General features: G+C 26.9%; 2 protein-coding genes across 4 annotated transcripts; both read left to right on the top strand.

Moving 5' to 3' along the window:
• The first annotated feature begins 37 nt into the window (after window positions 1-37).
• On the top strand, window positions 38-3,272 carry LOC106784321 (X-ray repair cross-complementing protein 5-like). 2 transcript variants are annotated; one of them, XM_014743721.1, is made up of 12 exons: window positions 38-129; window positions 258-368; window positions 450-682; window positions 931-1,053; window positions 1,131-1,209; window positions 1,286-1,423; window positions 1,560-1,752; window positions 1,837-1,973; window positions 2,100-2,243; window positions 2,325-2,470; window positions 2,589-2,837; window positions 2,930-3,272. In XM_014743721.1, the coding sequence occupies exons 1-12, from the start codon at window positions 115-117 to the stop codon at window positions 3,081-3,083; spliced, it is 1,722 nt and encodes a 573-aa protein (XP_014599207.1). In that variant the 5' UTR covers window positions 38-114; the 3' UTR covers window positions 3,084-3,272. The 2 variants fall into 2 exon arrangements, with proteins under 2 accessions (XP_014599207.1, XP_014599208.1); XM_014743722.1 differs by lacking the exon at window positions 931-1,053.
• Window positions 3,273-4,204: 932 nt separating this feature from the next.
• On the top strand, window positions 4,205-9,862 carry LOC106784348 (protein bicaudal D). 2 transcript variants are annotated; one of them, XM_014743775.1, is made up of 8 exons: window positions 4,205-4,798; window positions 5,036-5,176; window positions 5,331-6,167; window positions 6,233-6,379; window positions 6,622-6,654; window positions 7,365-7,800; window positions 7,891-8,145; window positions 8,880-9,862. In XM_014743775.1, exons 1-8 carry the CDS (start codon window positions 4,589-4,591, stop codon window positions 9,158-9,160), a joined length of 2,340 nt encoding a protein of 779 aa, XP_014599261.1. In that variant the 5' UTR covers window positions 4,205-4,588; the 3' UTR covers window positions 9,161-9,862. The 2 variants fall into 2 exon arrangements, with proteins under 2 accessions (XP_014599261.1, XP_014599262.1); XM_014743776.1 differs by lacking the exon at window positions 6,622-6,654 and having other exon boundaries at window positions 4,206-4,798.
• Window positions 9,863-17,070: the final 7,208 nt, after the last annotated feature.

The following is a 17,070-nucleotide window of genomic DNA, read 5'->3' as shown; positions in this document are numbered from 1 at the left end:
TCGATAATTTGCAGTAGGTATCATCATTCCGTTATTGTGTCTACAGAGTGAAAATATAATACAAAGTAACAAAAAAATAAAAAAACGAAAGGCTAACAAGGTTATAAGGTCAAAATGGCTAATGAAAAGGTTAGATCTTTTTAACAAAATATTTTAATAGTATATTTATTTAATTAAATTTATACTACGTTATATTATATTATTATTTAAAAAATATTATAAACAATGTATAATAGAAACAAAAATTATTGTATTAGGAATTACTGGTATTTGTAATCAATGTGGGTGTAACGTCAAAAGATTCTCAATCAAATCCTGTTTTTTTGGATAAAACAAAAAAGATTGTACAACATTTGGTGGAAAAAAAGGTATGCAAATGTTATCATTTAATGTTATTTTAATATTGTCATTATAATTTGTAATTGAAATAAGAATAATTCTATTTACAGATATTTTATCGGCCGAAAGATGAAATTGGTTTGTTATTATATGGTTCGACTACTACATTAAATAAAAATAATTTCAAAAATATAGAAGAAATTCATAATGTCGCAGAATGCGCTATACAAATGCCAAATTGGGACTTGATTCAGATTGTTTCCGATTTACAACTTACAGATTGTGTATCAAATTGGATAGAAGCTCTTTATACTGCTATTGATTTAATAAAGCGTGAATCTGTGTAAGTATAATTACTTGCATGCATAAAAGAGAACGTGTATATAAGAGCTTATCAAAATAAGTGCACTCTTTCAGGGGTAGTTTCAGTATGCTATCATTTAGAAACAAGATCATATCAAATGTTTGATTGTATGAACTATTTTTTTTGTATTTTAATGTATCAAAATCACCCTTTGAAATTATGTCTACGTATTTTAAAATACTTTTATATATATTTATAATATTACTTATTTTTCTTTTCTTTTGCAGAAATAAATGTAACAAATTGATAGTTTTATTTTCTGATTTTAAGGAAGTTCCTGATGACGTTCCATTTGACAAAAAAGATATAATATCAGAATTAAAAAATCAAAAAATTAAACTAATAGCTATGTACAGTATTTGCATTTATTTATCATCATACATTTTTCTTACGTTAACACTACATATTATTTCTTATACTATTTTAGTGGTTCAAAATTATTGCATAATATAACTGAAGATGCCATTACATCCAGTGAAAATCTTATTATTGACATTTGCAAAGAAGTATTATATTTTATTATAAATATACGTAGATGTAAAATAGAATTATAACACTTATTTATGCATTTTTATTATGCAGACTGATGGGATATACAGAACAATTAATGAAGCATTCGATGATACAAGATTTATTAAAAAGGCACAATCTAGGCTTATCGGATGGTCATGCGACTTAGAATTACTTGATATAAAAATACCAATTAAATCATTCGTCAAGGTAATTTATACGATAATAATAATTACGAATTAGAAAATTTATTATTAACAATTTCATGTTTACTGAATGAATACACAGAGACATTTATTAAAATTCCATAATAACTTTTTTCGATACGTTAATAATTTAATCTTAGGTAACAAAGGAAGCAAGATTTCCACTGTGGAAATTGGTAACTAATAAAACATCGGAAAGTAAAACGATAGAGGAAGATGAGCCTGTACAAGTAGAACGTGTTAGAGAATACTATGGTAGACATAGGGATATTCATAATGCGGAAAATACAATACGTGGTTATAATTATGGTGGTCTTTTTATACCATTTTCAAGTAAATAATATTATCTATTTATTATATGCATTAGAAATTTGTCTAATCGTATTTTATAATGAAAATATTTATTTTATTTAACAGAGGAAGATGAAGAGACTATGATGTATAAAAGCGGGCCTAAAAGCTTTAAATTTATATGTTTTACAAAAAAAAAACGCGTCGATATGCAATATTGGAGCACCAGTACCAGTAATCGTATAATCATACCTGCTAATAAGGTATTATTACATGAAGGGAGATAATACAACCAAATTAAAAAATAAAAGAGTTATCAATTTTTGTTCCAATGAATAATATTGCAAGAAAAAGTTCGTTTAATTATGTAAATATTTTCTTCATTCTAGAGCATAGCACAAAAATTTTATAGTTTAATGGAAGCTATGAATAAGAAGGATTTTGTTGCTATTTTTAGAAAAGTATATCGGATGAACTTAAATCCAAATGTAGTGGCACTGTTTCCACGCATGAATACTCCAGATGAGCCCTGGGTAGAAATATTATTTTGTTTATTCTGCTTTATAATATTTTATTCTTTATATATTAATTTATTATACTTAACTTTATTCTAGTGTTTTGTAGAAATCATCCTACCATATGCAGAAAATACAAGAGTTATAGAATCCAAACCTTTAACATCTTTTGTCAAAAAGTTATCGAAAGAACAAAATGATGTTGTGGATAATTTATTGGATGCTCTTATACTGAATGATACAAGGTAGATCACATTTGTGGAATACATTTTGTTAATAATTATTGTTTAAAAATTTAAAAATTTGTTTTTAAATTTACTTAATTAGATTATTTTTACTGAAATAGTTTTAATTAATTAATAGCGATTCTTCCACGAAAAAGAAAGAAAAACCATTTATGCCTGGATGCGTTCCAAGCCCCATGAGACAACATAAATTTAATATGCTATCATATCGTGCATTAAATCCAGAAAAGCCATTGCCACCTATCGATATTGAATTAACAAAATTGTTAGAACCTTGCCAAGAAATAAAAGAAAGATTGGTAGATCCTATCGAAAAAATCAAAAAATTGTTCGACTTGCCTGATCATACTACAAAGAAAATACAAACGTAAAAATTATATATATACTTATTAAGTACTAAATTAAATTTTTATTAATTTATGTTTAAATATATACCATATTTTCTATATATTTTTATAGATTTAAAGATCCTGATAATACACAATCACAAGTACAGCCATTGGATACGCCAAAAAATAATAATTCTGCTGTAGATGATGATAGTTTTGAAGAAATGATTGCACCTTCAGATGTATTAGACGTAGATATGGATCCATTGATAAATAATATTTGAGAAGTATAATTTCTATTAATTGTACGCGTTCATGTGCGCGAGCGTGTGTATGTGTGAGTGCGTTCAAAACGAAAGAATAAAAAAATAATACAGAGTTTTTAAATGATGATAAAACAACCATTAGGTTATTGAAAACTGTTTAAATATTAATCAGAACATTGATAATTAATAAAATATTTTTTTAAAAAAGATCTTTTTGTGATTTGAAGAAGCCTGTTAATAAATAATTAAAAATACAATAATTTGTTAATAAAGATTTGTTGATATATTAATAAACTTATTGAAAACTGATCAGCCGTTTAACACAGATTTTCGACTATCTCTCATCGTTAACGACGGTGAGAATCAATGAAAGAAACACACATTAATTTAAATTTTAAATAAAATATAGAAATTAAATCGGCTGTGTGTGTGTGTTTATGAAAAATCCACTTTTGATTTGATAACAAACTAATAGAAAGTGGTGAGAGAAAGAAACTCAATTTGGAGAACGAACGACAATGAATAATTAATAATTATAAATAATTTATCTAAAATATCGTGAAAATATTAAAAGGTATAATGTTCCTACGAGACACATTTAAAATCTGACTTGTTGACAATAGCAAGGCCAAGCTGAAACTGTCTCGAGTGTTTACAAAAAAGTAAATATACATACGTGTAGAAATAGGTATAAATATAGTTCGCTCATTTCAATCGTCTTGAAAAATAAAATTATTTTTTTTATATTTTCGTCTTAAAACTTAGTTTAGAAAACATTCACTGTATTAAAAAGTCAAAAAGTCAATTAATGTCACGTCAAAAATTAGTGCATACGCAAATTTAAGAATACCATAACATTATAATGGCCACTGTTATCATTTTTTTATATAATACTAGTTTTTTTTCATTGTAATTATTAATGTAATTTAGCATAAATGTTAATTTAAATTTGTATTTAAAAAAATTAATTTACTTCGTAGGCCGCGCTAGTTGGACAGCATTAGTATACGTTATTAATGATGAGATTTATTAAGAATTCTACCTTATCGACCGATATTTAAACGTGAGAGTTTCAATAATTATGTATTTTATAAAACGTACGTAGGCGGCGTTTGCGGCAATTGCGGTAGAGTAAAATATGGGGGTATCTGTTATCTCTCTCTTATTCTCTTTCTGATTACGTAAATATTTTTTGTGAAACATAGCAGCGGAACGTCGGAACTTGACGGAAGGAGAGAAACGTGGAACGTGTATAGAACATGCATCCGGTTTATTCGGTCTACTCCGTTTCCCAACGCTTTAATCTTGGCTATGTCAAAACTGTTTTTAACCTCGAGTATATGAATGAACGGTGTGTTTACATGTAATCAAGATATTTAAACAATAAATTCGCAAATAATGTTTGCGAATGTGTCATTTTTAATCGTAACAGCCGGTATTTCGATTTCTAAACGGTAACAACGCATACTCATACATACAAGTTAAAAGTTGAGAGATAGATCCTCCTTGAAGTATAGAACGCAATGGCTACAGTTGAAGGAATTACAGTAGAGGATCTCAAAACTGAGATTGAAAGACTCTCAAGAGAATTAGATTTAGCATCAACTGAAAAGATACAATCTGCCCAATATGGTCTTGCATTGCTTGAAGAAAAATCGGCTCTACAACAAAAGTGCAATGATCTCGAGGCCCTCTATGAAAACACGAAACATGAGTTAGAAATCGCACAAGAGGTTAATACACTTTGACAATATATCAAAATTTATTTTGAACTTATTTTATAATAATATTAAAAAGTTTCTACGTTAATCGATCCTACGATTATGCTTCAAATGTTATCTTTTCTATATACAATTAACATTTAATCATAGTTTATATTTATACAATTATTCTCATTTTTTTCTACTTCATGTAAAAAGATAAATATACATTTCAAAATCTACCTTTATGTATAAATTGTATTTTTGTAGGCCTTAACTAAAGTTCAAACAACTACTATATTGACTACAAAAAGTGGTATTGAACAAGAGGAGAGTCTTTTAAGTGAAAGCGCAGCAAGGGAAACATCTTTACAATTACAAATATTAGAACTTGAAAATGAAACTAAGCAGGTATTTGAAATGAAAATTCTTTTTATAGCAATGATTCGTTATTGTTTTGTTTACCTTATTTAATTAAAACAGGACTTTTTATGTACTCGGTCTATGACATTAAAATATTAATGATTCAGCATTCAATATTTTGGAAATGTAATTTTGTCAACAGTTACGTCATGAATTAGAACGAGTACAAGCTGAGCGTGATCACGCGCTTCAAGAAAGAGAAGAAATAGGTAAAGATCACTTACAAGCGGAAACGGAAAGAAAAACATTAAGAACGGAATTGCGCGAATGCAGATTTCGCGAAGCTAGATTACTTCAAGATTGTACAGAATTAGAAGATGAAAATATCTCGTTACAAAAACAAGTGTCTGGCCTGCGTTCCAGTCAAGTTGAATTTGAAGGTGCCAAACATGAGATTAGGAGATTAACTGAGGAAGTCGAACTTTTTCATAGTCAAGTAGAAGAATTAATTACTTTAAGAAAGATTGCGGAGAAACAAATGGAAGAGGCATTAGAATCCTTACAAGCCGAACGTGAAGCTAAATATACACTTAAGAAGGAATTAGATCAACGAATCAATAGCGAATCCATTTATAATCTCAGTAATCTTGCTCTTTCTATTAGAGGAATTACCGAAGATCAAACTATATGTAGTGACGGCGAAGATGATCCTCCTGCGTTACGTAGAATCGAAGCAGATTTGAAAACCCAAGAACCGGGAACTTCGGCGACCGATAAACAAGTCGATTTGTTTTCTGAAATTCATTTGAATGAATTGAAAAAATTAGAAAAACAATTGGAGCTTGCAGAATCTGAAAAAGTTTATCTAACCCAGAATTTACGGGAATCTCAATATGCCGTTGAAAAGAGCCAAGCAGAATTAATGACGTTTATTGCACGTATTATGCAATTGACGGCACATGTGCAATCATTGCAACATCTTCATTCCAAATTACCTAGTAAAGAAAATGAAGAAGTTACAATGGAAAAATTAAATCAGGTATAAATTTTTGTATAATATATAATATTTAATAACAATGTTGTAAAATATTATGAATATTTCAGGCCATTATGCAATATCATCAATGGAGTACGATGTCCGCCCGCGAAGTAGATCAACTGCAAAAAGATTTAACCGAATTAGAGAATGGTTTGACGGTATCCGATGCGACGCAACAATTAAGAACAGAGTTAACAAATCTGAGAAATAAGGTATACATTCTCGTAGATTATCTTATATCGTTTTCTAATAAAAGGTGTTGGTATTTTCAATGGAAGAAATTTTATTTATATGGTTGAAGGCAATTTGCTGATATATAATGGTTTAATGTATTTTCTTCTTAAACGAAAAGCTATATTTTTGTAAAAGGCAAGAATATTAAGTATCGCTCCAATGATGCTATCATTGAAAAAAATAATTAAAACCTTGAATAGAAAATTATATGGCATTTCAGATCCCAGAATCAGAGAAGATGCTTCGAGAAAAGGTTGGAAAGTGTGCTCGTCTTGACGTATTTACCAATTATTTAATAACAACTTGTCTTTGGCTCCTCTAATTATCCATACATTTTGCTTTTCAGTGTTCTAACAGCCTATCGTGTATTGCTTCTTCAGATTTAATGAATCTTAACTGTATATGATACCAAAATTACTGGCTACAATTTTATACACTTTTATGATCTATGGATTCATTTTTAAAATTTGTATTTATAGTGGAAATATTATTTTCACACGTGATTCCATGTATCACCATTTGTGTATATTATACAGATATAGCGTTCAAAGAAAGAAAAAAAAAAGAAAAAAATACAAACCGTACGGATCTTAATGGCTATGCACCGTGGCTTTGAAAAGAATGTGCTTAAAAATGAAATATCGAAAGAATTACATCTTTCTTCTTATGTATTTTCTATACGGCTAACGCGGCATGAGTCAGACTCATAAAGCCTGTTTTGCACGATTGCTCAAATACGAACTCTCTATATATTTTAACGTGCATTTTATCGGAAAATATTATGTTCTAGGCTGCTGATTACATGATTGTTACAAATGTGATCCTAGAACTGACTTTCCAAATTGACTTGAATTCATCCTTTCTTTACATATTCAGCAAATTTGCAATGCATAATAATTATTAAGAATTATTATAGATTTTAAATCATAATTTACTTATATAAATATCATTTTTTCCTTTCAGCTTTTAGATACCGAACAAAGAAGCATGCAGCTTGAATCCGATGTTGGTATTCTCTCCAAACTTGCTATAGAAGCTGGCGGTTTTCTTGATTCAGCTCAAAATGATTTGCAAAATATTTCGGATGAATTGGTGCAGCTTTACCATCACGTTTGTGCCGTTAATGGTGAAATGCCTTCACGCGTCGTCCTCGATCACGAAAAAATTGTTCCTGAAAAAGAAGAGGAAGAAGGAAATGGTAAAATTGAATGGTGTAGAACTTTGTTCAAAACGGATATTAAGATTAAAGATCTAGAGAGTCTTAGCAAAGCAAAAGAAATCGCCAAACATATAGAAACTGCGATGGATCAAATAAAACATTTGAGAAGTGCGGTAGAACATACAATAGAATTATCTAAGGTAAAGGGAATCCAATCGAACATTTGTAATGTTTGCGAAGGTAAGTTTAAATATCTAGAAATATAAAAACTAGCACCTGTTAATATCTTATATATTAATAATAAATTTAATTTATTATTTATTTTTCTAGCATCCGTAAATGAAAATAAGGCTGAAGTGGCAGATTTGCAAGAACAAGTTATCAAATTAAAGGCGATGTTGTCTGCCAAACGCGAACAAATAGCAACACTAAGAACGGTACTGAAATCGAATAAAAATACGGCAGAAGTGGCATTAACTAATTTAAAGAGTAAATATGAAAATGAGAAAAGTATCGTTAACGAAACGATGCTGAAACTACGAAACGAACTTAGAATGTTAAAAGAAAATGCGGCTACATTTTCAAGTAAGTTATTCAATGAAATATGTGTTATATTTATATGAATTAGTTTGCCTGAATATTGTGATTAGTTTGACGTATTAGATGCTAGACAACATTTTTTAAGAAAAAAAGAAAGGGAATTATAATATATACAGTAGATATTATTTGATTATTTTAATTTTAAAAGTCAGAATATTTTTCGAGAAAATTTAGTAATATAACATTTTCTTCATTCTTTTTTACTAACATGCGCATGCCTATTAATGCATTAATTATAAATATGTTGAACATCAGAATTAATGTATACATTCTTATTTATATTAAGTTGTGCAACGATAGACTTTGCGACTGCTTTACTTGCATGCCGTCAGATTTGCACTTTTACTAGATAGAAGGGGTGAATTGTTGTAATTTTAATTACAAAGCATGTAACTGAAAAAATGTGTGCTTCATTCATTTTCATTCATTTCTTTGTTAAATATATTAATCAAATTCTGTTTCAAGTACAGGGTATTTCGTTTACTTTTGATTTACAAAATAATACATTCATACTTGTTAAATTTATTATTACGTTTTACTTTTGCTTTTTTTTTTTTATATTAGTAATGCTATATTACTAATTACTATCTGTGTTTGGTTGAACATTGTTATTACATGTTACATTTCTACTATTTTTCTTTTTATATATATTTCTTCCTTGCCTTTCTAATCTTGTACTCACCTATCTCGTGTTAAATCCTGCTAACAATAATTCTCAGGTTTACGTGCAATGTTTGCTGCACGTTGCGAAGAATACGTCACTCAAGTGAACGAATTGCAACGTCAGCTGACCATAGCAGAAGACGATAGGAAGACCTTGAATCAGCTTTTACGTCTGGCGGTGCAACAAAAGCTTGGTCTTACCATGAAGCTTGAGGAATTAGAAGTGGATAGAGAACTACGAAATACCAGAAGACATGCTACTAGTGCTAATGGACGAGGTAGAGCGCGATTATTGCAACAGACAAACCGTCCGCATTTAAGCAGAGATTTCTTTTAGAGAATGATGAAGATGTGGAGCAAGATATTTTAAGAAAATTACGAAAATTCTGAACACCTTTGAAAATTTTGACTAGTTTTATTTACAAGTTTTTCTTAAAATAGTAAAAAAGAATGCGAATTAAAACTTTTTGCAGTAAAGTTTTTAGTGAGAAAATAATTGACATCAAGTTATAACTTATTAATATCTCTATTTATAAAAGATATACACGTATAGTACGTATTAATTATATCATATTATTTATTATTACATTCTTAAAAACATTCTTGTTCCATGTCACGCGTAATTATTTTTACATAGACGACCGTGGGCAGGAATTAATTATTAATGAATCTGGTGACGCCGTCCTCATTATGAGAATGAGTTTTAAATGCATTCAGACATGGAATGACAGAAACTTATTGAACACTTTTACGATGCTCTTTTCGTCTATCAATTTATCAGAGTTTTGCCTTACATTATCTATATTTTTATTAATCAAATCTATAACGAGGAACAGATGAAACATTCAATCATAATAAGCTGAGAATTTTAAACGACTAGTCCACAAGATGCGTGGAGACTTATAGATTTTATCTTTTATGCCTGAAATATGTTTTAAAGAAACTTATTTGTCAATACAAACGCGCGTTATTTTATTTATATTATTAATTACGATAATATTTATCTACCTAAAGTTAATTATTATTTATTCAGTATTTTCTCTCGTCCAAAATTATAATTTTTGATGATAAAGGTTCATAGGGAACTTGGACATGGAAAGAAGTAGAACTTAATTTAATTAAGTTGGACGTTGCGTCCCTTTATTGGGACTTCTTCAGCAACTGGAAATTTTATTTTCTTATAAATTTCTTATTACGATACATGCGGTTTATACAATATAATTTTTTTACATATTACCTTAATTTTTAAAGCTCAGCGTCTTTTTTATTTATTTTTTAAAAATAATATTTTTCCTTGATAATGAGTTCTGTCACCTGTGGGTCGTCAAAGTCATAGTTTTTGCATCCTTTGTGGACACATAAATCGTATCGATCACATAAGTGAATGTATAAACTATACTTCATAATACACATGATTGCATCGCTTTCTACTTCATTGATAAACTTGCATTATGCAACATATATAATATTTCAGACGCAAAAATGATAGCATTGCATATCACAGAAAAACGGTGTTAATAAACACGCCATACAGTAGCGTCCATAATCAAAGTAGAATAAAAAGTGATAGAGATATGTATATATGAAGAAGAAGAATAAAAAAACAAGAATAATGCTGAGGGATAAGCAAAAGTAATGTGAATTTAGGAAAATCTATTTACACATTTACTTTGCCTAATTGTTATCGATTTTTCTCTTTTTTTTTTATCTAACAATATAATTATTGTATTGTGAAATTTTTCTTTTATTTTATTTTATATTTTTTTTTGCTTAGATATTAATTGATAATAAATTAATTGCACATTATTTAAAATCAATTTTTAAATCACAAATTTTAATACGCCATCCAATTATATGTATAGCAGTATTCTTATGCATGAACAATGTGTATATAAATATATACATTGTTAAATAATATAAACATATTTTACATATACTCTCCCTCTCTTTCTTTAAAAATTTTTATATTATATTATATATATAAATAGCTGCAGGTTTTATGAATAAATTCTTGTCGAATATCATGTGCTATGATTGTTAAACTTATAAAAAGAAAAAGTAACTGTATTGTTTGTCTACCTATTATTATGTCCTATAAAATGAAACAGGAAAAGAAAAGAGAGAGAGAGAGTAGAGAATGAAGAGAAAAGAAAATAATGTATATGTATGCTGCATACATATGCAAAAAAACTTTGAGAAAATAGAATTATTGAAAATGTATTTATTACGCTATTCTGTTTTTGTTTTATTGTACAATTGTTTATTCATACAAAAACAGATCGTGTGTGTTCTAATGCATCTACGATTTAGCAACAGTATTGGATGTTTTTTCAATGCAGGATGTTCGATTACAATTATATATATATATACATACATAAAATATTTACAGACTTTATAAAATACAATTACATTTACAATCGTTTTTGTTTACATGATGTAGTATTAAAAAAAGAAAAAAAAATGCATAATTAGAATAAGGGTGAATAATCATTGAATATATGTGGAGTATTTGTATCTATTTTTCCATGTAATGGAACATTCTGCAAATGTGTGCATGTGCAAAATTATTAAATACAAGATTTTATGTCAAGTTTGTTATTATAGCTATTGCTATTAACTAATAATCGTCATTTTAATTATTATCACTGCAGCTACTATTATTATTATTATTGCTGCTATTTTATTATTGTTATTGTTATTAATACTATTATTGGTATCGGCAACTTTTGCTACAATCGCTATTGTTTCTATTTCTGTCGTTACGATTATTATAGCATCATTTTAACGTTTTTCAAGTATTTGAGAAAATATTAACGCTATTTCAAGTACATATTTCTATTTAAATTGTACATTATTAATCAGTACTATAACTTTACGATCATACTTTTAAACAATTTTAGATGCGTGTCTAAACATATGCCAATAATTTATTTTCCAGTCATTTTATTATATTTTCTTTTTTTGCATATAAATATTAATCGTTATATTTAATATATTCGTCAATCAGTGTGTCGGCATTATTTTCATTTTACATTTCCTTTACATTTTACTCTTTTATATTAACGAATAAAATGTACAAATTGATCATTTATTTATTTATTTATTTATTGCTTTGGTTTGTCCTTTTGTTTCTAGTTTTTTATATTTTATTAAAATGATCTTTTTTTTATTTTCAGTGACGTGTATAAAACAAATATTTTGCTTTTATCTTTTTCTAGTACAAGAGAGAAAAATAGGCAGATTTGTTTGATTTAACAATTTTCCTTAAATATATCCAATACGGTTTGCTTAAAAAATATATTAAATGGTAGAAAAATGTATAAGAAATATTACGGTAAACTGTAAAATTGTTTAAATTTTTTGGTTGTTTTTGTTTTATATGTAGTGCAATGATAGATACAAGTTAAATTCATTTATATCCACAAACCGAGCCAACCTGACACCACCGTCCCCTTTCTTCCTTTCGCGCTATCGTCAGGAACAAAAACCAGAGAGATATTTTTTTTCTTATTAAAAATTATATACCTAATCGTTCTGTATCAACATACTCTGATGATAATAATACACACTACGTGTATATTATACTGGTCCTCGATTTCTTCTTATGCCGTCCGTGTAGCTTGATACGGCTGGACCTATTTTGAAATAATAATAAATAATCAGATTTATAATCACGACAATGATCATGCGTGCCTACAAAATATTAAAATTATTCAGTTTGTTGTAACGATATATAATTTGTATGCCATTAATGATAAGAACTTTATATTAATATGACTTTTAATAATATAAATAAAATAAACCTCTCTTGCGGTTTCTTATCTAAAGTAAAGAAATGCTAAGAATATGTCAAGATTTTGCATTCTGAATATTCTAACGATGATTGCAAGAACGCGTGCGCTTTAGATGATACGTTAAATATATTTATTTATTGAAATAACAGCTATATGTTTATCTAATATTATTAATATTCTACGTATAAATAGTTATTTTATTGAATTTACAGTTTAAGAGAGAAATGATAAAAAAATGATTATAATTATATAATTTTATTATGTCTTATCTTATCTTCATCGGCATTTATCATCAAGCGACCTTTCAGTTAGAAAATATGCCAATTTTGTGTATAAGATAATAAATGAATAAACATACTTACACCTACACACAAAACTTACACATCACGTAACACACACACACACATAGCTTTTGTGCCTCACGCGCCTAAGCATGTATTGATGTTAAAATCTAGTTGAAATAGCATTATTATGTGCTTAACTTTTGTATATATAAATTGATTGAAGAACGAGGGACCTAAGACAATATGTAGTGCGCATAATTTCCATTCAAGCGATATTATAATTTTGAATGGAAAAAGTAATTGTCAAAAATTGAGAAACTCTTACAAACTTATAATCTAAAAAACTCTTATTGCGTCCCACAAAATGGTAAATTTCCTGACGATGGTGCGTAACAATTAAATTGAAATTTGTAATGTTAGATATATAAGGGAAAAAAAAACACACGTATGTTGAATAAATTAGCGTAATAATATTAATTTAAGGATATTGAAACAATTTATAAGGTTTCGATTATTTGCCACTAATAACATAAAAAAACAAACAACAACAAAAATAGTATTTAGTATTTCCAATGATATATGTATCCATATAAAATTTAATTATTATATTAGCACAATAACTGATAATAATGATAAATATTCTTTATAAATGTTTTTTTATAAAAGAAATTCTTTATAAATATTTATCATTATTGTTAATTATTGAATTAAATTAATGACCTAAACTATGACTGTACCAAATCTTTGTTCTTTTTTCTATCTTTTATCTGTGTTTGATATACAATTTTCTATATTAAAAAAAGAAAAGAAAGAAAGAGCTTTATTCTTGAAAAAATTCCATTAGAATTCTAAAAGATAAATGCTTTCATTTTAATTGACTTGATGATTGCATTCAGTCATCGTTCAATGATATATTATGAAAAACCAAAAAAGAGCAAATAAGTATGAATTTAAATTAATGATCGCGTTCCTTTTTCAAATATAATTAAATCGACTAATATTTTAACTTAGAAGAATAGCAGATCTTTTTCCAACTAATTACTGAATAATGTAGATGTAAATGAATCTTAAGCAACATTTGTGGAAGGAACGTAGATTTTTATGTTTATTTATTATTGTACGAATAAAAACCACGTAAAATGATATTGAGTCAAAAGAAATTGTTGTTGTTGTTGATGTTAAATTAAACCCGTTTACAGAACAAGAAAACAAAAAAATATATACATATATATATATATGTTTTATTATAAATTATATATATTTTTTCGTACTTCTTACTTTTTCTAATACTTTTTCAATTAAGTCAGCCTTTTTTGCTTGTCTGTTATGTGGAATCGAGTGTTTGTACAACCAATCGCTTAAAATAACATTGGATACTTCACCCAACTTGTTATTTTTTGCTAAAGTTTCAACATCAATGTTTTTTCCCTGAAAATAAAAACTTCGATTATATTATATTATAAACTTAAGTTTATTAAATAGAATTTCTAAAATATACTCACAAATTTGGTAGTACACATCGCGTTAAATAATTTTTGTTTTAATGTTGTGTCAGCAAATGTATTATCCTTCATTTGAGATTGCTCGAATGGAAAATATTTTTATTAAATTATTTTTTTCTTATTTAAAAAAATGTTGGATTAATACTAATTGATAATTATAATAATTAAAGTAATTACTTTATAAAGCATATTCTGATTCAACAATAAGTTTATTTCCTTAAAAAATGAGGAAGTATTTTCATCAACTACTTGCACTTTGTTCTCGTCATTTAAAGTTTTTGTTTTCTTCAGAGGAGTACTCAAAGAGGGTTGACTTATTTGTTTATTTCTATTAAAATTCATTAATTGTTCAGATCTTTCCAAATAATTAAGATAATTTTCTCCGTCATTTAATTTCTTAACACTTAACGGAGTCGTGGTTCTGTTAGATCTGTCTAGATTAATAATATAAAATAGCAACATTAATATTACATGAATATTAGATATGACAGTAAGAAGTTTTAATACAAAATATTTCAATTAACTGAAATTTATAGAAATACCACATTCGTATCTAATCGTAGGCCCTAATTGTTGACTACAATTTTTATCAATCATATCCACATTTTTATTTGGAATATTCACTTTACTTGTATTCAACTAAATAATCACGAAAACATGTTAAATTATTTAAGTAATATAGTAAGTATGAAATTAACTTGTTTAATTTTAAGTACCTCGTCTGACAAATTTAATCGATGATTTATTTCTTTGTTACTATTGTATATATACAACTGTTTGTCACATACTTTGTTAAATGTATTACATAAATCATGAATAAAATGTGAAATGATACTATTTCCATCTTTGCAAGGGATATATTGAAAAGGTCCTTCTACCACGCATATACTGGGATATATAAAATTATCGCCTTTAGATGCATGGAATTTTACTTCGTAATATATTATACCATCTTCTGTTTCGGGTAAATAATAGCCATTCTAAAAATACAAATATTATTTAAATATAATATTCATAATATTATAAATATTAATTTACTTTTATAAAAGTAAATAAAATAACGATACAGAAATCATATAAATACCATATCTATCCAATATTTGCGTAGTTCATTATAATTTGCAAAAGGACAATTAGAAGGAATATTTTTAGATACAGATACCAGCCTCACTGTTTTCATACTAATTGAAAATAGTATTAATTATATTTACAAAAAATACATATATATATAAATGTTTAATGAAATAGATAAATGAATACCTAGGCAATATGTACACCGACTTGCAATATTTACTTAAATCGATAATACCATTATCATTTGCTTGGAATTTTGTTATTAATGAACCTAATAAACCTAAGTTTTCCAATTGTATATATGGTATTTTGATCTTTATCGGATAGAAGTGTAATCGTGTATTTTCATCTGAAATTTTGTATTCTTTATGTGCGCAATTAATCATATATTAAAACTTAATAATAATAATAATAATCATATTTAATGCAGTACCATTTATAATGATTTTTAGTTTTAACGCATTAAACTCTTCCATTAATACATGAAATTTCATTTTGTGAACATAATATTGCCCAACTTTATTCCATAATGGTACAATTTTACATTGTATAGTGTAATTGAGACATTTTGTGTATACGTCTATCGAAACTGTTTGTGGTTCTGCAAACTTATAAAAATAAGTTAATTAAATATATTATTATAGAAATAAAGTATAAATAAATATATAGAGAATTTACTAAAATATTCAAATTTTTTAAATGTGTTTTCAATTTATCGCTTTCAATAAATTCCTTTGAGGCGATGATGTATATTAAACCAGTTGTTCCAAACATTGGCGATACAATTACTTCTTTAATCATTTGAATTATCATTCTAAAATATAATCGTTTACATACATGGATTAAATAATTTTAAATATAATAATTGTACCACTTATTACAAAAATGGTGTAAGTTTACTTTCATAATTTAATTAAATATGATCAATTTTACCGGCATTTTAAAATTTGCCAATGATAGTTAGATTTAATCGAAAAGTTCGGAATTTTTTCAATATCAATTTCACAAATAATACAACGCAATTCATTTTTATGTGGAATCGATGCGATGTATTCTTGATTAAAATTCTCCATTTTTTACGTATCAAAATATATATATATATTAATTATTTCATCAAATTAATTAATATCTCCAAATGAAATTCTTTACTTTGCTTTTGAAATACTTGACAGTGTTTTGTATGTGCTCTATATTTTGTATATTCCGCCTAAATTAAGATGATGAACTACTACATGAGTCATGACAAGCTATTAATAAAATAAAATAAAATAATTTCAATTATAATATATGAATAATAATATTTTAGAGTAATATTCTATAATAATATTCTATAATAATTCAAATGACTAAAATGAATAATTAACGCTACGATCGTGTATATCAACGTGTAAAGATTTGAATAATTTGACGGGAAAGAGCAACCATTCATACCTTCCAATTTCAAATTTTAAAAACTGTTGAAATTTTGTTAACATAATTTGTTTTAAGATAAACTATTGTTACGGTTTGTTTGCTAATTAAATAAACGCTTTATTAAAATAACTGATAACCACAGATGTACAACTAAAGATGAGTAATCAATTAAACAGAAAA

This window comes from Polistes canadensis, unplaced genomic scaffold, assembly GCF_001313835.1.
Source record: "Polistes canadensis isolate GaletaPanama2010 unplaced genomic scaffold, ASM131383v1 scaffold_33, whole genome shotgun sequence".
Taxonomy (NCBI): domain Eukaryota; kingdom Metazoa; phylum Arthropoda; class Insecta; order Hymenoptera; family Vespidae; genus Polistes; species Polistes canadensis.
Note: the sequence above shows the minus strand (reverse complement) of the source record. Positions and strands in the feature narration are given on the sequence as shown.

Coding starts and splice junctions, on each gene's coding strand:
- LOC106784321 (XM_014743721.1), top strand. Junction 1,753..1,836: donor TCTTTTTATACCATTTTCAA/GTAAATAATATT, acceptor TTTATTTAACAG/AGGAAGATGAAGAGACTATG. Junction 2,471..2,588: donor CTTATACTGAATGATACAAG/GTAGATCACATT, acceptor ATTAATTAATAG/CGATTCTTCCACGAAAAAGA.
- LOC106784348 (XM_014743775.1), top strand. CDS start 4,589: ATGGCTACAGTTGAAGGAATTACAGTAGAGGATCTCAAAACTGAGATT. Junction 6,168..6,232: donor CAATGGAAAAATTAAATCAG/GTATAAATTTTT, acceptor TGAATATTTCAG/GCCATTATGCAATATCATCA. Junction 6,380..6,621: donor TAACAAATCTGAGAAATAAG/GTATACATTCTC, acceptor ATGGCATTTCAG/ATCCCAGAATCAGAGAAGAT.